Below are 23,045 nucleotides of genomic sequence, written 5' to 3'. Positions count from 1 at the left end.
GAGAATCAGAAAAACATTTGCAGATAGTATTAAGGGTAACAGCAAAAGCTAAAGTACTGTACAGTGCTCTAGTCAGACCACACTATGTCCAGTTCTGGTCATCGACCAACAAAGACATTGGGAGCGATTATCAACCACTGCCCATCCTGCCAGCAGTTGTATATTGAAAAAAAAAATTCTCCCCTATTGGCCATCCAAAGCTCACTCGACATGATTTTCAGATGGGCCTTGAAATGGGCGGCTTGCACTTCCACCAGAAACAGGCAGGAGCCTTATTAGAACTTTTAAATTAGGCCCTTCACGCATTTTCGTGTATCAACTTTGTGTATCCATTGGCAGCAGACATTGAGCGTAACCAGCAGTCCTTAAAGGAACCACTGGAGGCCGCTTGGAAAGCATCAGTGGGTTTTTACAGTGATTTTTGTGGAACAAGGGGAGCATTAATGTTCCTCCTGGCCTAACAGAATTCTTCAGGCCTGCTGTCAGCCACTCAGTGATCCCCTTCCCGGATTGCCTCCAACCCTCCCCCCGCTTCGGGAGCTGATTTCTGGATTGGCTTCACAGAGAAGCTGCCGGATTCTCCACCCACTGCCCCAGCAGCAAACTGCATGTGTGCACTTGCTGAGCGTTGGCAGCTTGCCCAAAATATTTAGATGAGGCCCGACCATGAAAATAGTTCAGTCCTCTCACTGGAGCCTCATCAGCTAGGTGTAGTGCACGTCCCACCCACCATCCACCCAATATGCACTCCAGTTGAAAATCGTCCCCATTCAGGTACTGGAGTGCAGCGAACAGCCACGAGGCTGATCCCTAATATCAAAAGAACTGAGTTATGAGGAAAGACTGGGCTTTCAAGAGATGATCTTATAGAGGTATATAAGGTAATTAAGGGAATGAAAATGACAAATCTAGTTTTCTATATATGACCTGAATTTGAGTACACCAACATTTTCAGATGATACTAATGCGGTGTAAGCACAATGCCCTGGAAATGGTCTTAAATGCATCCTCAAAATGGAGTCAGTAGCCAACCTGAACTATCAGATACTAAATGGCTAAGAACTCTGGATACATATAAGAATAAGGCATTCTCACAGAAACTACAAAAACATAGGCCATCAAGGCCATAGACCCAGAGATAGCTTGGTAAGAAAAATAAGTGTGAGACTCCCTAACTGAAAAAAAATACAAAACTCTTAGTACTAAGAAACTGAGAAGTTAAGGGAGTGAATTTGCCTCATGACATGTCTGGATTCCACAGTTATTTGCAACCTGAAGTCTTATGGGGCACCAGTGTGACTGTTTGTGGTGATTGACACCAAAACGAGGGGAACTCTTCTAATTCATGTCACTCAAATTGATCAAATGAATGAATTAATTCTTGGGGGAGCTCGTGCTTCTTGTTTTTTTTAAAATTCTTTAGTAGTTTTTATCTAGCATGTGTAGAAGAGTGTCTCTGTACAAGACAGAAAGTGGATTTCTGACAGATAGCAAGAGATTACAGAAGTCAGACTTTACAGCTGTACTAGCCAGTTAGAGGTGGATATATATGTGTCACTTAGGTGTACAAGCTTTCCTGAGATTAAATGAGATGAGATTTAAACCAGCTAGTCTGGATATAGTTACCAGTGCGTAAGATGGATTTATCCAGGCTCAGAGTATCCAAGAGGAATGAATAACACCTCTAAAGAAGGATGTTCATCACCCAATGTTCCAGAAGCCAACACTATCATCCCACAGGAAGGCGAGATAACTAGCTCAATCACGCAGTTCCTTTGGGCGAGGTCGTATAAATTCTGGAAACTGCTAACTACCAGCACATAGATGCTAATCTAGCCAATAGATTGGCTAACTAATGCTGTTAACTTGTCAATTATCTAAGATGTATAATCCCAAATTAATCTCACTAATTTATATCAATCTCAGACACTGTTCTAGACTATAAATTGATAATCAGTAAATCAGCTAATGCTGAGTAAGAGTGACACAACTGAACTGCCTTTATAACCTCGATTATTCATTTTGTTAGTTAACCCTATCTACTAATTATTTGCATACTCAATATTTAAGTTTAGGTGCTGCTAATTATGATTCTGAAGGTGAATAAAAGGGGCGGCGAGAGCGCGCCTGAGCGGTGAATAAAAGGGGCGGCGAGAGCGCGCCTGAGCGGTGAATAAAAGGGGCGGCGAGAGCGCGCCTGAGCGGTGAATAAAAGGGGCGGCGAGAGCGCGCCTGAGCGGTGAATAAAAGGGGCGGCGAGAGCGCGCCTGAGCGGTGAATAAAAGGGGCGGCGAGAGCGCGCCTGAGCGGTGAATAAAAGGGGCGGCGAGAGCGCGCCTGAGCGGTGAATAAAAGGGGCGGCGAGAGCGCGCCGGAGCGGTGAAATCAAAAAAAATCAAGAAAAAAACCAAAACGTGACATCACAGAGGAGCGCCAAGGGTAAGTCAGTGTAAGTATTTAGTTTATTGGTAAGTGTTTAGTGTCTTTAGTGGTGGTTAGTATTTTTAGTGGTTAGTCTGTTAGCGTTAATTAAAACTAAACAAGCAAAGTTAAAAAGAGCGGCAAACTAGATTAAAGAAACTGCAAAAAAAACCAAGTCAATTAATTACATAAAAACTTTGATTAATTAAATATATTAAACAAGGTTAGATAGGGATGGCAGGGCAGGTGGTGTGTCGTAACTGCAGCAATGTTGGAGTTGGCGGAGACCAGTGAGATCCCGAGCAGCCACATCTGCAGTGAGTGTCTGCAACTTGAGGAACTTCAGCTCAGAGTTGTTGAGCTGGAGTCCGAGCTGCAGACATTGCAATGCATCAGGGAGGGGCAGAATTATCTGGACACTTTGATCCAGGAGGCAGTCACACCCCTTAGGTTAGATAGTAGTTTAGATTTGATCAATGATCAGGGACAGAAGGATGTGACTACAAGTCAGGCAGGTATGGGGACCCAGGATGCAGTGATGGAGGAGCCTCAGCCTTTGACCATGTCCAACAGGTACAAGGTACTTCCTACCTGTGTGGATGAGGACAGACACTGCAGGGCGGATGGGCAATTTGACCACAGCACCGTGGTACAAGAGGCCATTCAAGTGGGGGAAACAAAAAGAAATGTGGTAGTGGTAGGGGATATTATAGTCAGGGGGATAGATACTGTTCTCTGCAGCTGTGACCGGGAGTCCCGAAGGCTGTGTTGCCTGCCCAGTGCTAGGGTTAAGGATATCTCCTCGTGGCTGGAGAAGAACTTGGAACATGAGGGAGAGGATCCAGTTGTCATGGTCCACGTAGGAACCAACGACATAGGTAGAACTAGGAATGAGGCTCTGCTGAGGAAGTTTGAGGAGCTAGGGTCCAAATTAATAAGCAGAACCTAAAAGATAATAATCTCTGGATTACTACCAGAGCCACGTGCAAATTGGCATAGGGACAAACAGATCAGAGAGTTAAATGTGTGGCTCAAAAAGTGGTGTGGGAATCAGGGGTTTCAATTCATGGGGTACTGGCACCAGTACTGGGAAAAAAGAGAGCTGTTCTGTTGGGACAGGCTCCACTTAAACTGGGCTGGGACCAGTGTCCTGGCGAATTGAATAACTAAGGCGGTAGATAGGGCTTTAAATTAAAAAGGGTAGGGGGAATGGTTCAAATAAGGGTAAATTTATAAATCTAAAGAGAAAAGTCAAGGCCATGGAGTAGCGTAGCGATTTGGGTAAAGATAAGCAGAGTGTATCAGGAAGGGACAGAGAGTTTAACGGTAGTGGTGTTACAAATTGGATAGCCAGGTGGTCTTCAGTTGCTTCCAAGCCTTTATTCACATAGATTCATATTACCTATACCCTAAATAAGTTCTCATATAAATGGATACAAGAGAGTTCCCAATTGCTACGCACCACCTGAATACAATTAACACTAATTGATTTAAATCACATGGATATAATTAACAATAGTGCATCAGTGAATAAGGTCAAATCAGGGGAAAATAGTAAAAAGTTAAAATTAAAGGCACTTTATCTGAATGCACGAAGTATTCGTAACAACACAAATGAATTAATGGCACAAATAGAGATAAATGGGTTTGATCTAGTAGCCATTAATGAGACTTGGTTGCAAGGTGACCATGGTTGGGAACTAAATATTCCAGGGTACTTGACTTTTCAAAAAGACAGACAAAAGGGAAAAGGGGAAGGGGGAGGGGGGTAGCCATGATAATAAAGGATGAGATAAAGGCAGTAGTGAGAAAGGATCTTGGTTCGGAAGATCAGGAAGTAGAATCAGTATGGGTGGAGCTAAGAAATAACATGGGGCAGAAAACACTGGTGGGAGTAGTTTATAGGCCCCCTAACAGCAGTTATACTGTTGGACAGAGTATTAATCAAGAAATAAGAAGAGCTTGTAACAAAGGTAATGCAATAAGCATGGGGGACTTTAATCTTCATATGGACTGGGCAAATCAAAACGGCAAAAGTAGTTTGGAGGATGAGTTCATGGAATACATTCGAGACAGTTTCCTAGAACAAACATTGTGGAACCAGAGAACAGACTATTTTAGATCTTGTCTTGTGTAATATGGCAGGGATAATTAGAAATCTCATAGTAAGGGATCCTCTGGGGAGGAGTGATAGAATTTCACATTGCGTTCGAGAGTGACTACAGTGTTAAACTTAAACAAAGCCAATTACGTAGGTATGAGGGGCGAGTTGGCTAAGGTTGATTGGGAAATCAGGTTAAAAGGTATGATGGTAGATAAGCAATGGCGAACATTAAAAGAAATATTTCATAATTCTCAATATATATACATACCATTGAGGAATAAAAACTCCATGAGAAAAGTGATCCTTCCGTGGCTGACTAAATAAGTTAAGGATGGTATTAGATTAAAAGAAGAGGCTTATAATGTTGCCAAGAAGAGTAGTAAGCCTGAGGATTGGGAGGGTTTTAGAAACCAGCAAAGAATGACCAAAAAATTGATAGAGGGAGACGATAGAGTATGAGTAAACCAGCAAGAAATATAAAAAAGATTGTAAAAGCTTCTACAAGTATGCAAAAAGGAAGAGAGTAGTGAAAGTATACGTGGGTTCCTTAGAGGCTGACAGGAGAATTTATAATGGGGAATAAGGAAATGGCAAAGACATTAAACAAATATTGTGTATCTGTCTTCACAGTAGGGGACACAAAAAACATAACAGAAATAGTGGGGAACCAGGGTATAATGAGAGTGAGGAACTTAAAGTAATTAATATTAGTAAAGAAAAAGTACTGGAGGAATTAATGGGACTAATAGCCGACAAATCCCCTGGAACTGATGGCCTATATCCGAGGGCTCAAAAATAGGTGGCTGCAGAGATGGTGGATGCATTGGTTGTGATCTTATAAAATTCCCTAGATTCTAGAATGATCCCAGTAGATTGGAAGGGTTTTAGAAACCAGCAAAGGATGACCAAAAAATTGATAGAGGGAGAAAATAGAATATGAGAGTAAACTAGCAAGAAATAAACAAAATAGATTGTAAGAGCTTCTACAAGTATGCAAAAAGGAAGAGAGTAGTGAAAGTATACATGGGTTCCTTAGAGGCTATGTAAAATGTAACACCGCTATTCAAGAAAGGAGGGAGAGAGGAAAAAAATGGAACTACAGGCCAGTTAGTCTGACATCAGTAGTCTGGAAAATGCTGGAGTCCATTATTAAGGACGTGGTAATGGGGCACTTAGAAAATCATAATATGATTAGGCAGAGTCAACATGATTTTATGCAAGGGAAATCATGTTTGATAAATCTATTAGACTTTTTTGAGGATATGACAGGCAGGCTAGATAAAGGGGAACAAGTGAATGTAGTATATTTGGATTTTCAAAAGGCGTTCAATAAAGTGCCACACAAAAGGTTATTACACAAGATAAGGGCTCATGGGGTTGGGGTAATATATTAGCATGGATTGGTTAACAGTCAGAAAACAGAGAGTAGGAATAAACGGGTCATTTTCAGGTTGGCAAGTTGTAACTAGTGGGGTACTGCAAGGATCAGTGCTTGGGCCTCAGCAATTTACAATCTATATTAATGACTTAGATGAAGGGACGGAGTGTAAAGTATCCAAGTTTGCTGACGATACAAAGCTAGGTGGGGAAAGTAAGCTGTGAGGAGGACACAAGGGCCCCAATATTACCAGGGAGGCGGGTTGGTACCTGGGGGGGGGCGACTGGGTGCGTGGGTAACCCGCCAAGTCAAATCGGTGGGTTCCCCATTCAATCACGGGTAAATTGAAGCCACTTACCTTGGCTTCCGGGTTTCCCATTGGAAACCTGCGCAGTGGGCGGACTGCGCACCCGCATCACAGGTTGCCAGCTGAAGGAGCCCTATTTAAAGGGGCAGTCTTCCAAAGCTGCTCCTGCAGCAAACAGCCAAAATTACAGCATGGAGCAGCCCAGGGGAAAGGCTGCTCCCAGGTTTAATGATACCTCACTCCAGGTGTTACTGGATGGGGTGAGGAGGAGAAGAGAGTTCTTCTACCCGGCGGACGGGAGGAAACGGCCTGCCTCTGCCACCAAGAAGACCTGGTTCGAGGTGGCAGAGGAGGTCAGCAGCACCAGCAACATATCCCGCACCTGGATACAGTGCAGGAAGCGCTTCAATGACCTAACTAGGTCAGCCAAAGTGAGTACACTTACTCATTCTCGTACACTCCGTCTTCCACATCACCGCCCCCATCCCACAACTCCTTCTGCACTACCAACACTACTCTATCATATTATTCCTCATACCCACTCAAACCTCATCCTCAACTTACCTGCACTTACTCACCTCCCCAGTACTCATCCCACCACTACCACTTAACCCAATCCTCATACAATCTCATGGCTCTGTCTCATACTCATCCTCTGATGCATCTCTTTCACGGTCACCCACACCCAACCTGTCACTACCTATGCTGCAGCCACAGGGGATGCATCACATATGAGTAGTAGGAAGCGTAAGGCAAAGGTTTTGTGAGCACAAAGGGGATGCACAAGAGTGTCTGACGGTTTGTCATGTTTTTTATTTATATTTGATTTCGGTTCAACTCACATTAAATATTATATTATCACCACTACTGCCACGTCTTGGCCATTCTTGACTGGCTTGTGCAATAAGTCCCTTTCATGAAGTTCTCCATGAACACCCACACTGATGCCACCCATTGGGTCACCCTACAGTGGGTGTACGTGTAGTTGCACGACTATTTCGTGCAGGTGCCTGTGGAGCTCCACGTGGCAGAGGTGGACGGCGTGCCTGGCGAGGCTGGTGATGTTGCTCGTCCTCGGATGAAGTGATGAATGCAGCCACGGCGCCCCCCATCCTGACGGTGTGAGTTTGAGGGGGTCCACAAAATAGGTAAATGTGTTTGCGCAGCAGAGTTTAGGGTATAAAATAATAATTTTGAGTGGAAAGACAAAGGTGTTGCAGCAAAAACTTTGTCTGAAGTGACAGAGTGCCCTGCTGCAATAAATCAGGTATTCCCCCCAACTGTCAAAAAATCATTTGCATCTCCCACTGGCTGCTGGCTGAAACACGTCTGCTCCAACAGGGAGTGTTTCCCACAGCACGGGGAACATGCTGAGGATCCATGAAAATTGCACCCCTGCCAAAATTTCCAGTCAACAAGGTCTGTCAAGTACCTCAACTAGGTAAGTAAGTATTTAAATTGTCATCCCGCCAGCTTTAATTGCCAGTGGGAGTCCCGCATGCGGGAGCTGCGCACGCACCCGAATGCGTCATTGGGGAACCCGGAAGTGGGCGGGTTGGAGCCGGGCTCCAGAACCGCTCCGGGATTCCCCCATTTTAGGAGCCCCCCCGCCCCGAACGCACCTGCTCAGCCATTCTAAAATTGGCCCCAAAGAGTCTGCAAAGGGATATCGATAGATTAAGTGAGTGGGCAAGAAGGTGGCAGATGGAGAATGTGAGGTTTTTCACTTTGGTAGGAAGAATAGAAAAACAGAATATTTTTTGAATGGTAAGAAACTATTAAATGTTGGTGTTCAAAGAGATTTGGGTGTCGTTGTACATGAAGCACCGAAAGTTAACAAGAAAGGCAATTAGGAAGGCAAATGGTATGTTGGCCTTTATTGCAAGGAGGTTGGAGTACAAGAATAAAGAAGTCTTGCTGTAATTGTATAGGGCTCTAGTGACACCTCACCTGGAGTACGGTGTACAGTTTTGGTCTCCTTACCTAAGGAAGGATATACGTGCCTTAGAGGCGGTCCAACGAAGGTTCACTAGATTGATTCCTGGGATGAGAGGGTTGTCCTATGAGGAGAGATTGAGTAGAATGGGCCTATACTCTCTGGAGTTTAGAAAATTAGAGGTGATCGCATTGAAACATAAAAGATTCAGAGAAGGCTGGACAGGGTGGATGCCGAGAGATTGTTTCCCCTGGCTGAAGAGTCTAGAACTAGGGGGCATAGTCCCATGATAAGGATTCGGCCATTTAGGACTGAGATGAAGAGGAATTTCTTCACTCAGAGGGTTGTAAATCTTTAGAATTTTCTACACCAGAGGGCTGTGAATGCTCAGTCGCTATGTATATTCAAGGCTGAGATCGATAGATTTTTGGACTCTAAGGGAATCAAGGGATATGGGGATCGGGCAGGAAAGTGGAGTTGAGGTAGAAGATCAGCCATGATCTTATTGAATGGCGGAGCAGGCTCAAGGGACCGTATGGCCTACTCCTATTTCTTATGTTCTTTGTGAATATGGAGACAAAATATTCTTATGTTCTTTTAAGCAATTGCTCGTGCATGACTTGTCTGACTTCTTCTTTGATGATTTGTAAGGAAGGGTTAATTCATTCACTCATCACCTTGTGCGTAACCTAATTGGAGGTTAGTAAGGTAATGTGAACAATTTGCTTGATCAACTTTATCAAACTTCTTTATAATTTTATTAGATCATTTTGAGAAAGCCTAGAGGAGTATAGAAAGTACAGGGATGACGTAAAAAAGGAAATAAGTAAAGCAAAGAGAGGGCATGAAAAAATATTAGTTAGTAAGATTAAAGAAAACACAAAGATGTTTTATTAGTACATTAAGAACAAGAGGATAGCTAAGGAAAAGGTGGGACCTATCAGGGATAATAAGGGTAACTTGTGTGTGTGGAAGCAGAGGATGTGGGTAGGGTTTTAAATGAATATTTTGTCTCCATATTCACAAAGGAAAGGGATGATTCGGATGTAGTAATTAAAGAGGAGAGGTGTGAAATATTGGATAAGGTAAACATAACGAGAGAGGAAGTACTAGAGGGACTGGAATCCTTGAAAGTTGATAAGTCACCAGGGCCGGATGGATTGTTTCCTAAGCTATTGAAGGAAGCCAGGGAGGAAATAGCGGATGCACTGAGGATCATTTTCCAATCCTCACTAGATACAGGGGAGGTACCGGAGGACTGTAAGACTGCAAACGTAGTACCATTGTTTAAAAAGGGTACGAGGGAAAGGCCGAACATTTATAGGCCGGTCAGTCTTACCTCGGTTGTGGGCAAACTATTAGAATCAATACTGAGAGATAGGATAAACTGTCACTTGGAAAGGCATGGTTTAATCAGGGATAGTCAGAATAGATTTGTCCAGGGAAGGTCATGCCTTACAAATCTGATTAAATTCTTTGAGGAAGTGACAAGGAGGATTGATGAGGGTAATGCAGTGGATGTTGTCTACATGGATTTTAGTAAGGCATTTGACAAGGTCCCACATGGCAGACTGGTCAGAAAGGTAAAAGCCCATGGGATACAGGGAAATGTGGTGAATTGGATCCAAAATTGGCTCAGTAACAGGAAACAAAGGGTAAAAGTCGATGGATGTCCTTGCGAATGGAAATCCGTTTCCAGTGGTGTGCCACAGGGCTCAGTGTAGGGTCCCTTGCTGTTTGTGGTATATATTAATGATTTGGACTTGAATGTAGGGGGCAGGATTGGCAAATTTGCAGACGATACAAAAATTGGCCGTGTGGTTGATAGTGAAGAGGATAGCTGTAGACTCCTAGAAAGTATCAATAGGTTAGTGAAGTGGGCAGAAAAGTGGCAAATGGAGTTCAACCCGGAGAAGTGTGAGGTAATGCACTTAGGGAGGGCAAACAGGAAAAGGGAATACACAGTAAACGGGAATATACTGAAAAGGGTAGAGGTACTGCATGGTAGGTTGTTACACAAGGTTAAAACTCATGGGATCCAAGGTGAGGTAGCCAATTGGATACAAAATTAGCTTGACGACAGAAGACAGAGGGTGGTTGTAGAGGGTTGTTTTTCAAACTGGAGGCCTGTGACCAGCGGTGTGCCTCAGGGATCGGTGCTGGGTCCACTGTTATTTGTTATTTATATTAATGATTTGGATGAGAATTTAGGAGGCATGGTTAGTAAGTTTGCAGATGACACCAAGATTGGTGGCATTGTGGACAGTGAAGAAGGTTATCTAGGATTGCAACGGGATCTTGATAAATTGGGCCAGTGGGCCGATGAATGGCAGATGGAGTTTAATTTAGATAAATGTGAGGTGATGCATTTTGGTAGATCGAATCGGGCCAGGACCTACTCCGTTAATGGTAGGGCGTTGGGGAGAGTTATAGAACAAAGAGATCTCGGAGTACAGGTTCATAGCTCCTTGAAAGTGGAGTCACAGGTGGATAGGGTGGTGAAGAAGGCATTCGGCATGCTTGGTTTCATTGGTCAGAACATTGAATACAGGAGTTGGGATGTCTTGTTGAAGTTGTACAAGACATTAGTAAGGCCACACTTGGAATACTGTGTACAGTTCTGGTCACCCTATTATAGAAAGGATATTATTAAACTAGAAAGAGTGCAGAAAAGATTTACTAGGATGCTACCGAGACTTGATGGTTTGACTTATAGGGAGAGGTTAGATAGACTGAGACTTTTTTCCCTGGAGAGTAGGAGGTTTAGGGGTGATCTTATAGAAGTCTATAAAATAATGAGGGGCATAGATAAGGTAGATAGTCAAAATCTTTTCCCAAAGGTAGGGGAGTCTATAACGAGGGGACATAGATTTAAGGTGAGAGGGGAGAGATACAAAAGGGTCCAGAGGGGCAATTTTTTCACTCAAAGGGTGGTGAGTGTCTGGAACGAGCTGCCAGAGGCAGTAGTAGAGGCGGGTACAATTTTGTCTTTTAAAAAGCATTTGGACAGTTACATGGGTAAGATGGGTATAGAGGGATATGGGCCAAGTGCAGGCAATTGGGACTAGCTTAGTGGTATAAACTGGGCGACATGGACATGTTGGGCCGAAGGGCCTGTTTCCATGTTGTAACTTCTATGATTCTATAAGTGAGAGACCTTGGAGTGCATGTGCACAGATCCCTGAAGGTGGTAGTACAGGTAGATAAGGTTGTGAAGGAGAGCATTCCGTATGCCTTCGTTATTAGCCGAGGTATAGAATACAAAAGCAGGGACGTAACGATGGAACTGTATAAAACACTGGTAAGGCCACATTACAGGAAGGACATAATTGCTCTGGAGAGAGTGCAAAGAAAATTTACAAGAATGTTGCCAGGGCTTGAAAATTGCAGCTACGAGGAGAGACTGGATAGGCTGGGGTTGTTTTCCTTGGAGCAGAGGAGGCTGAGGGGTGACTTGATTGAGGTGTACAAAATTATGAGGGGCCCAGATAGAGTAGACAGCAAGTACCTGTTTCCTCTAGTGGAGAGTTCAAGAACTAGAGGACATAGATTTAAGCTGATTGGCGGAAGGATTAGAGGAGACATGAGGGAAAACTTTTTTACCCAGAGGGTGGTGGGTGTATGGAATTCGCTGCCCGAATTGGTGGTAGAGGCAGGGACCCTCAACTCTTTTAAAAAGTACCTGGACCTGCACCTAAAGTGCTGTAAGCTGCAGGGCTATGGACTGGATGCTGGAAGGTGGGATTAGAATGGGCACCTGGTTGTTCTTTGAGCAGGCGCGGACACGATGGGCTGAATGGCCCCCTTCTGTGCTGTATCTTTCCTATGGTTATATGGTTCTAAGTCTTAGTGGTAACAAGGATAAACCTAACTTTCTTAACATTTCCTCATAACTAATAGTCCATCTGTATTATTGAGCAACTTCAAGTGGAAGGCATAGATTCTTCTCACAATCTTCAAAACTTGCTCCTAGCATGTTTCTACAATGGATCTTTGGTTAAAAGCTTTTTTGTTTCTTTTGTTTTTAAAATGTGTTTATCAGGAATTCTGAGTTCCAATTTCAAAGAATCTTAACTATTCATTTTGATGTTACATAGTACATGAGTAGGCTTACAGTTTGTATACATACGTGCAGATTAAACCTTGTCAATGAAAAGTGTCAGTATGGAAATAATTAGTTAATTGATAAAAGTGCTAGCACACTCTGCTGGCACACACCATAACCACTTCAAATTCTATTTAAACTTGGCTCAGTGGTAACACTCGGAAAGTTGTGGGTTCAAGCCCCACTCCAGAGACTTGAACATATGATCCAGCTGACATTTCTGTGCAATATTGAGGGAATGTTGCATTGTTGGAGGTGCAGTCTTTTAGAGGAGATGTTAATTTGTGGAGCTGTACAGGTGGCTGTAAAAGATCCCATGGCACTATTCAAATTAGAGCAGGGAAGTTCTCCCAGTGTCCTGGCCAACATTTATCCTTTAACCGACACTACCAAAGAACAGGTTAACTAGTCGTTTATCTCACTGCGGTTTGTAGGACCTTGCTGCCGCATTTGCCTACAAAGCAACAGTGACCACACATCAGAAGTAATTAATTGTCTGTGAAGTACTTCATGACATCTTGAAGATGAAAGGCACTATATGCAAGTTCTTTATTTTTTTTTCTAAACATGCATGTATTTTTAAAACTGTAATGTACACTGGGTGACCGCCAGACAGACAAGGAGGACCAGGCAGGTAGTGCAGGAGTCCCCTGAGTGCATCTCACTCTCTAACCAGTATTCAATTCCTCTGCAGAGTGCAGCCAGAGCCAAGATGATAGCTCAGCTGTATTGGGGGGGGGGGGGGGTGCGAACGGGGTAGGAGAAAGGTCAGAAGAGCAATAGAGATAGGGGATTCAATAGTTAAGGGAGCAGATGGGCGTTTCTGCGGCCGCAGACGTGATTCCAGGATGGTATGTTGCCTTCCAGGAGCCAGGGTCGTGGATGTCACTGAGCAGCTGCAGAACATTCTGGGGGGGGGGGGGGGGGGGGAGGGGGGGGGGGAGCGGGGGGGGGGGGGAGGGGGGGGGGGAGCGGGGGGGGGGGGGAGGGGGGGGGGGAGGGGGGGGGGGAGGGGGGGGGGAGCGGGGGGGGGGGGAGGTGGAAAGAGTGAATCGCCAGAGGTCGTGGTCCATATCGGTATCAACGACATAGGCAGAAAGAGGGATGAGGTCCTGCAGACAGATTTTAAGGAAAGAGATTAAGAAGCAGGACCTCAAAAGGTAGTAATCTCCAGATTACTCCCGATGCCACCCGCTAGTGAGTTCAGAAATAGGAGGATACAGCAGATGAATGCATGGCTGGAAAGATGGTGCAGGAGGAAGGGCTTTAGATTCCTGGGGCATTGGGACCAGTTCTGGGGAAGGTGGGACCTGTACAGGTCCCACCTTCCCCAGAACTGGTCCCAATGCCCCAGGAATCTAAAGCCCTCCCTCCTGCACCTCAACAGAGCGGGGAGGTTTGCTAGTGCTGTGCAGGAGGGGGGGGTTAAACTAATTTGGCAGGAGGATGGGCACCAGGATGTAGCATTGCAAAGGATAAACAAGGGGCACAAAGGATCGGGAGAGAAACATAGCACTAGAGCAAATAATAGTACAGTATTAGGTGGGATCAGTCTAAGAGAGAGTACAAGTCTAGGACTGGTTTACAGTGCACGTGTGTAAACGCACAAAGCGTGGTAAACAAGGCTGGTGAGCTGCAGGCCCAAATAGCCACATGGGAATACGATGTTGTGACGATAACGGAGACCTGGTTAAAAAAAGGGCAGGATTGGGTACTAAATATTCCTGGATACAAGGTGTTCAGGAAAGATAGGGAAGGAAAGAAAGGAGGGGGGTGGCAGTATTGATTAAGGAGAATATTGCAGTACTGGAGAGAGAAGATGTCCTAGAGGGATCAAGGACAGAATCTATTTGGTTAGAGTTAAGAAACAATATAGAGGTGACATTACACTACTGGGTGTATTCTATAGGCCACCAACTAGTGGGAAGGATAGCTTTCTTTTTTATTTATTTTTTTGTTATAGGGAAGGGGCCATTTGGCTCGAGTCCACGCCGGCTCTATGCAAGAGCAATCCAGCTAGTCTCATGCCCCCGCCCTTTCCCCATAGCCCTGCAAATGTTTTCCTTTTGAGTACTTATCCAGTTCCCTTTTGAAGGCCATGATTGACTCTGCCTCCACCACCCCCTCGGGCAGTGCATTCCAGATCCTAACCACTCGCTGTGTAAAAAGGTTTTTTCTCATGTCACCTTTGGTTCTTTGCCAATCACCTTAAATCTATGTCCTCTGGTTGATGACGCTTCTGCCAATGGGAACAGTTTCTCTCTATCTACTCTGTCTAGACCCTTCATGATTTTTGAATATCAAATCTCCTCGCAACCGTCTCTGCTCCAAGGAGAACAACCCCAGCTTCCCCAGTCTATCCAACGTAACTAAAGTTCCTCATCACTGGAATCATTCTAGTAAATCTCTTCTGCACCCTCTAAGGCTTTCACTTCTTTCCTGAAGTGCAGGAAAGAGGAGCAAATTTGCAGGGAAATTACAGAGAGGCAAAAGCTATAGAGTAGTGATAACTGGGGACTTCAACTATTCTAATATAGACTGGGATAAAAATAATAAGGGGCAAAGAGGAGGAATTTTTGAAATGTGTTCAGAATAACTTTCTTGACCAGTACATTTCGGCCCAACGAGGAAGGAGGAATTGCTGGACTTGGTTCTCGGGAATGAAGTGGGACAAGTGGAACAAGTGGGGGAGCATTTAGGGAGTAGCGATCATAGTATCATAAGGTTTAGAATAGCTATGGAAAAGGGCACGGACCACTCTAAAGTAAAAATACTCAATTAGAGGAGGGCCAATTTAAATGGGATAAGAACAGAACTGCCTAGGTAAATTGGAATCAAAGATTGGCAGGCAAAACAGTAATTGAACAGTGGGCGGCCTTTAAAGAGATGGTTCGGGTACAGTCTAGGCACATTCCCACGAGGCAGAAAGGTAGGGTAACTAAAGCCAGAGCTCCCTTGATGACAAAAGAGATAGTGGGTAAGATGAAACAGGAAAAAAGGGACATGTGACAGATGTCCAGTTGATAACACAAATGAGAACCAAGCTGAATATAGAAAGATCAGAGGGGAAGTGAAAAAGGAAATAAGGGGGGCAAAGAGAGAGTATGAGAATAGACTGGTGGCCAACATAAAAGGGAATCCAAAAGTCTTCTACAGGCATGTGAACAGTAAATGGATAGTAAAAGGAAGGGTGGGGCAGATTAAGGACCATAAAGGAGGTCTACTCATGGAGGCAGAGGGGATGGCCGAGGTACTAAATGAGTACATTGCATCTGCCTTTATCAAGGAAGAAGATGCTGCCACAGTGTCAGTAAAGAAAGATATAGTTGAGATACTGGATGGGCTAAAAATTGACAAAGAAGAGGTACTAGAAAAGCTAGCTGTACTTAAAGTAGATATGTTACCCGGTCCGGATGGGATGCATCCTAGGTTGCTGAGGGAAGGGTGGAAATTGCGGAGGGACTGGCCATAATCTTCCAAACATCCGTAGATACAGGGGTGATGCCATAGGACTGGAGAATTGCAAATGTTACACCCTTGCTCAAAAGAGTGTAATGATAAACCCAGCAACTATAGGCCTGTCAGTTTAACCTCAGTGGTGGGGAAACTTTAAGAAATGATAATCCGGGACAGAATTAACAGTCACTTGGACGAGGGTGGATTGATTAGGGAAAGCCAGCACGGATTTGTTAAAGGCAAATCGTGCTTAACTAACCTAATATAGTTTTTTGATTTGATGAAGTGCCACATGGTAGGCTTATCATCAAGGTTGCAGCCCATGGAATAAAGGGGACAGTAGCAACATGGATACAGAATTGGCTAAGGGAGAGGAAACAGAGAGTAGTGTTGAACGGTTGTTTTTCGGACTCGAGGGAGGTGTACAGTGGTGTTCCCCATGGGTCGGTGCTGGGACTACTGCTTTTCTTGATATATATTAATGACTTGGACTTGGTTGTACAAGGCACAATTTCAAAATTTGCAGATGACACAAAACTTGGAAGGGTAGTAAACAGTGAGGAGGATAGTGACAGACTGGTGGCATGGGCAGACATGTGGCAGATGAAATTTAACGCAGAAAAATGCGAGGTGATACATTTCGATAGGAAGAGCGAGGAGAGGCAATATAAACTAGAGGGCACAACTCTAAAAAGGGTACAGGAACAGAAAGATCTGGGGATATATATGTACAAATCGTTGAAGGTGGCAGGACAGGTTGAGAAAGCTGTTAAAAAAGCATACAGGATCCTGGGCTTTATAAATAGAGGCGTAGAGTACAAAAGCAAGGAAGTCATGATGAACCTTTATAAAACACTGGTTCGGCCACAACTGGAGTATTGTGTCCAGTTCTGTGCATCGCATTTTAGGAAAAATGTGAAGGCCTTAGAGAGGGCGCAGAAGAGATTTACTAGAATGATTCCAGAGATGAGGGGCTTTAGTTATGTGGATAGACTGGAGAAGCTGGCGTTGTTCTCCTTGAAGGTTACGAGGAGATTTGATAGAGGTATTCAAAATCCTGAAGGGTCTAGACAGAGTAGATAGAGAGAAACTATTCCCATTGGCAGAAGCGTCATCAACCAGAGGACATAGATTTAAGGTGATTGGCAAAGAACCAAAGGTGACATGAGAAAAAACCTTTTTACACAGCGAGTGGTTAGGATCTGGAATGCACTGCCCGAGGGGGTGGTGGAGGCAGAGTCAATCATGGCCTTCAAAAGGGAACTGGATAAGTACTTGAAAGGAAAAAATTTGCAGGGCTACGTAGATTGGGTGGGGGAGTGGGACTAGCTGGATTGCTTTTGCATAGAGCCAACGCGGACTCGATGAGCCGAATGGCCTCCTTCCATGCTGTAACCTTTCTATGATTCTATGATTTGGGGTATGGTAGTGCAGTGGTTATGTAATCCAGAGGCCTGGACTAATAATCCAGAGAATGTAAATTTATATCCCACTAGAGCAAGCCACTCGGTTATATCAAACTGTTACGTGCAGTTCAATAAGAAGGTACTTTAAGAAGAAGTCCCACCACCACCTTCTCCGGGCAGCTAGGGATGGTCAATTACTGCTGGAATTACCAGCATTGCCCACATCCCGAGAATGAATTAAAAAAAACTGCAATGGACATACAGTGTTCATTGGGCTCTTATCACTTGAAGTAAATAGAAAACAAATATAAAGCAGCGAAGACCAACTGAAAATCAACACTAAACCACCACCACCACCCCCACCCCCCCCCCCCCCTGCCATTTATCCTTTAAATTCTATTGTAGCAGTCAGCAGATGGTGTTTGATTTGTAGTTATTCCATTCAAACAGTGACCATTTTGCCTGCCTCTCTCTCTAATTAAATTAAATGCAACTGGGTTACACTATCATTGTTTGCTCCTTTCAGTGTCAGGGATTACATTATAGATGATATCACAATACTATTATTCATATTACAACACCCACCAGCACCTGCTGGAGTTGATGGAGATCCCCCAGCCAGGAGGCCTATAACAGACACCTATTGGGAAAGCTGGTTCTGGTTACAGCAGACAGCAGGATTCCCTGGACAACAGAATTAGCTACATGTATGGCTGTCTGACTGTTGTGATTACAAAGAGTGATATCTACTCCTTTCTTCAAAAGCAAGCATACAACCTGTAGAATAGTGATAAAGCTGCTATTATGCTTATCACAAAAATAAAAAAAGCAGACTCTCTATCTTAGACCTGAAGGATATAATAAATACTTTACTTCCTACACCAGTGGAAAATCTGTTTGTTTTAAGGTCATTTTAACCCATTGTGAAATTATTACTAACCAACCAGCTGCTGTGGTGTCTATTGATTTACTTTTAACCTCTATTTCTCTCATTATGCTCTTTCTCTCCCTGACAATAACAAAAATTGTGACCAAGCCAGTTCCACAATATTTATTTTTAAAATAATTATTTTTATGCATGAGCTATGTACTTGAAAAGGGTCATTTGCTTTGAGTACTAGAATTCAACTAGAGTTGCCATGGAAACAAATACTCATTGGTTGATGGTTTAGCTTGCATTTTCCTCAGTTGCCAGCAAAGTGTGATGGAGTGGGACTTCCACCTGCCCGATGACATGAGCACCGACCCATCATATTTTCTGGGGTCTGCTTAATTTAAATAATCAAAGTAAAACCCAGGCATTGAAAACGCTTCTCAATGGGAGCTCCTCTATTTGGGGATGGGAAATCGCATGCTGTTGCAGGACTTAAAGGGCTGCAGCAACTTAAAGAGTCAGGCATTACTGTCACAATTCTGGCTGCCAGAAATGCAGTTCAAAGTGTCAGAGAGGAATGCTGCAGGGCAAAGTGCCCCCTGCTTTGTGGATACTGATTTTGAAGTGCTGCTTCAGGACAGCAGGCTTAGGATTGAAACATTCCTTGTAAATTAGAGAAGGAAGGCCCCAAGGAGGATGCAGCAGATAATTGGAAGGAGGGGCTCAAGGCTGTTAGTGTCAATTCACCATTTGGCATAAGGCTACACAATACCACAAAAAGCTTAATGACTGTACCAGGTCAGAGGAGCCAATCATACCTTCCAAGAATGTACTTTACTAAAACATATCTGCCACTTGTAATCTCCCCATTCACCATTCTAACCCAGTTGTGCACCCACAGTTTCCCACAATGCACTCTCTGTAACCATTGCTCCCCACTAGGAGTGCGAATTTGCTCCATTAAGTTTATCCAATGAGTAGCTTAGCCATCTGGTTCATTGACAATCAATGTAGGGTGCAATAGGAATAGAAGCAGAATGGCATAACAAACCCTTAGTTGGTACGTACTCTCACACTTTGCCATCTCCATCAACCTCTGCGTTGATTTCTCCTTAGTGGGTTAGAAGTGCTTCCATAGCTGACCATCAATGCCCATGAGGTGCCCTTTACACCCTCAGCTCTCACCTGCAAGTGTTCCTGTACTCACATCCTTAGTTGCATTCATGCCACAAACAGCCTCATCCCCACATGTAATGTCACTGCTTGCTGGAGTCATACACCTATTATGGTCTGATTGCTGTAACTTGGGTTTTAGTCAATGGGATAGGAACAAAAAGTCAATTTCATTTTTTGTCTTTTTTAAAAAAGAGGAAACAGCCCATAACAACCAGGAGAGAAATGCGACCTCTCACCTCAGGAGAAATCAACGCAGAGGTTGATGGAGATGGCAAAGTGTGAGAGTACATACCAACTAAGGGTTTGTTATGCCATTCTGCTTCTATTCCTTTTGCACCCTGCATTGATTGTCAATGAACCAGATGGCTAAGCTACTCATTGGATAAACTTATTGGAGCAAATTCCGCACTCCTAGTGGGGAGCAATGGTTGCAGAGAGTGCATTGTGGGAAACTGTGGGTGCACAACTCGTGACTTTCTGCCTATTAAAATGAATTAATGGAAAAATCACAAACTATATACCAGTGATTTCCTGCAATGGCTTCCCTGCAGTGCCACTTCCCAGTGCAGAATTGGCTCTTCTGAGCCATCAAGAAAGTAATTTCCACTTCTCTTATGGAAAGAAACTTCAATCTATACATTAGCAAAGTTCAACCTTGCTAAAGTCATAAAAAAAAGGAAAAGTTAACATAGTCCAGAAAAAAAGTGTTGGTAAAATGATGATACAATTATGGTTCTTACCTCTGTATAACCCTTTTGAGCTGCTCCCGTGAGAGATCTGCAGCCTGTGTCAGGGTGCTCTAAATTGATGTTCATAGGTGCGGTTTCATTCATCAGCATTTGACTCTGTACTATAGTTTCCAGGTTGCCTTCTGGTGCAGTAACCAAGAAGTCAAGCATTGGATTTATTTGGTCCATTTTTCATATTTCCCTATCAAAATTGTAAAAAGATCAAATTTAAAAAAGCTTGTCTTATCTTGTAGTAAAATTGCAGTGAAATGCAATTAAACTTCATGTGTAAAAACCCTAGTGAAACCTCATACAATTAACCTTCTCAAATCTTTTTGGGAACTTTGCCTATTCTCTTCTTTTCATTTCAAGTGGATACGAAAGAAAACATCTCATGGGTATTAAAAAAAAATCCACAGCAGCAGTGATCTTGGAGCTGAAATCCTTCAATAAACTAAGAAAATTCCCTTCTCAGAACTTTCATTTAAAAGCATCATGTAGGTCGTCATAGTACAGAAGGAGGCCAATCATGCCTGTGCCAGCTCTTTGGTAGAGCTATCCAATAAGACCCACTCCCCTGCTCTTTCCCCATAGCCCTGTAAATTTTTTCCCTTCAAGTATTTATCCAATTTCCTTTTGAAAGTTAATATTAAATCTGCTTACACCACTCTTTCAGGCAGTGCATTCCAGATCATAACAACTCGCTGCCTAAAATAATGCTTCCTCATGTTGCCTCTGGTTCTTTTGCCAATCACCTTAAATCTCTGGTTACTGACCCTTCTGCCACTGGAAACAGTTTCTCCTTATTTACTCTGTCATAATTATATTACTTGCTCTCACATGATTTTCCTTGACTTCGAAAGTTGGAAGAAAAAACATTTCACTAGGCTGTAGCTTAGGATAAAATCTGCCAAATAGATTTATTGAACATTAAATGGATAAGTAAACGAAAGCCTCTGTCAAATCTCCTCTCAACCTTCTCTGGTCTAAGGAGAACAATCCCAGCTTCTCCAGTCTCTCCACATAACTAAAGTCCCTCATCCCTGGTACCATTCTAGTAAATCTCTTCTGAACTCTCTCTAAGGCCTTGACATCCTTCCTAAAGTGTGGTACCCAGAATTGAATTAATTGGTAGAAGGATTAGAAGGGAGCTGAGGAGAAAATTCTTCACCCAGAGGTTACTGGGAGTCTGGAACTCACTGCCTGGAAGGGTGGTAGAGGCAGAAACCCTCATCGCATTTAAAAAGTACTTGGATGTGCATTTGAAGTGCTGTAACCTACAAGGCTATGGACCAAGAGCTGGAAAGTGGGATTTGTCTGGATTGCTCTTTTTCGGCCGGCACAGACACGATGGGCTGAATGGCCTCCTTCTGTGCTTTACATTTCTATGATACTGTGAGTCCTGTTAAATTGCATAGTTTGGAGTGATCAGAGATTGATAGGTAGACTATCATTGGATAGTCAGCAACAAATTGTCACATAAAGCATAAGATTCAAACTCCTTGTCCAATGCAATTTAGCATGATGAATTTAACTGTTATTTTCTATCTTATGAGGAGAGGCAGTTAAATCTGTTTCCACTGTAATTCTACAATGTGTCATTGCTTTTGTTTACTTATCCATTTAATGTTCAATAAATCTATTTGGCAGATTTTATCCTAAGCTACAGCCTAGTGAAATGTTTTTTCTTCCAACTTTCGAAGTCAAGGAAAATCATGTGAGAGCAAGTAATATAATCAGTAAGCTAAGATACATTGAAGAGGGTTTTCTGTTCAACTTCTGGCTCACTACAATTTACCTATTGAGCAAGTAAGGACATAATCCAGATCATAGGGAACGAGGGCTCAATTACAGGCATTGTCTTAGATGCTGAACCTGAAAACAATGTCCAAAGACCCAAAATGTAACATACAATTTAAGATTTTATATCTATTAGTTCAGGTTGTTAATTGGTCCACTAGAAGTCTGTAGAAAAATGTCTTTGTAAATTTTGGGACTGTCATTTCAGAACTGAGTAAGGAACAATAAGAATTGTAAATTAGCTATGGGTTTGTCAGTATATATGGTTTCACATGCACAAACTCTGCAAAAGGCACAGGCCTTTGCTGTTGAAATACATATACACAAAACATTTAGGGAGTGGTTTTTGTATGTAACACAGATCGGGCAGGCAGTGGGCTTGGCCTCTGCTCCACCTACCCAATGATGTCGGTGGGAGCCCCAATCGATTTTGGTAGTCAGGCCTCATTTGCATTGATGAAGTGAGCTGTCAATGTTAATTATGGGCAGCTCACCATTTGGAATGGCGAGCAATTCAGCAGGCCAGCCACCAATTAAAGGCAGCCTACAGCTCTTAAAGGAAGTGAACTTTTCAATGGCGGTCAATGGACAATGCACTACATGATATTGGCCAGAAAACCCGATTCTCCAATGCAGCCATGGAAGTCATCGTGGAGCAAGTGAGGAATAGGAAGGAGGTCCTTATTCCTGCAGATGGGCATTAGGTGCCCCGTCAAATCAGCCAACAGCAGTGGAGAGTTGGGCAAGTCAATGTCAGCAGCAAAATAGGTGGCTGCAATTCAGGAAGAAATTTAATAACTTTATCAGGCAACACCCCCCTTCACAGCTCTCTTACTCGCTACATAGTCCTGCAACACCACATGCATGGTGTTTGGGCATTTTCTCTTATTCTTCCACGTTATTCTCTAGTTCACATACTCAAACACATAGCTTGTCAACCTGGTGCTGCCTCTCATCTGCTACTATTTGCCCTTGCATGATAATCCTGTCCTTATTCCCTTTTTCTAGGTGTTCCAGATGACTCAGGCCCTGCAGCCGCACTGACAGATGAGGGACAACTCTCCTGAAGATACACCATCACTCGCTTTCACGCTTCCAAGCACCAGCACATAAATTGGCACCTAGGGAACATAGATGGTGAGTTACAGAGGTCTGTACAGGGTGATTACCAGTGCACAATTGAGCAGAAACAGCTCAAGTGGAAAGAACAACTGGAGGGCAAGCTTGGGTCCTCACAATTGATGTTGTGGCTGGGCCCTCCTTGCAGGTGTCTGTGGAAAAGTAGTAGCATCTCTCAGGGAAGGTGGAACCATATAGACTCGGGGCTCCACCATCTCCACCTCCTTGGACAGGA

At 43.5% G+C, this 23,045-nt stretch overlaps 1 protein-coding gene across 1 annotated transcript in view; it reads right to left on the bottom strand.

Moving 5' to 3' along the window:
* LOC137323991 (uncharacterized) overlaps positions 1-20,080 on the bottom strand; it is a 38,035-nt gene extending 17,955 nt beyond the window's left edge. The window contains exon 1 of the mRNA XM_067988163.1: positions 19,904-20,080. Coding sequence (XP_067844264.1) covers positions 19,904-20,080 — 177 coding nt within the window. The remainder of the gene's footprint in view (positions 1-19,903) is intronic.
* Positions 20,081-23,045: the final 2,965 nt, after the last annotated feature.

The sequence above is a fragment of the Heptranchias perlo genome, chromosome 7 (genome assembly GCF_035084215.1).
Source record: "Heptranchias perlo isolate sHepPer1 chromosome 7, sHepPer1.hap1, whole genome shotgun sequence".
Lineage (NCBI taxonomy): Eukaryota > Metazoa > Chordata > Chondrichthyes > Hexanchiformes > Hexanchidae > Heptranchias > Heptranchias perlo.
Note: the sequence above shows the minus strand (reverse complement) of the source record. Positions and strands in the feature narration are given on the sequence as shown.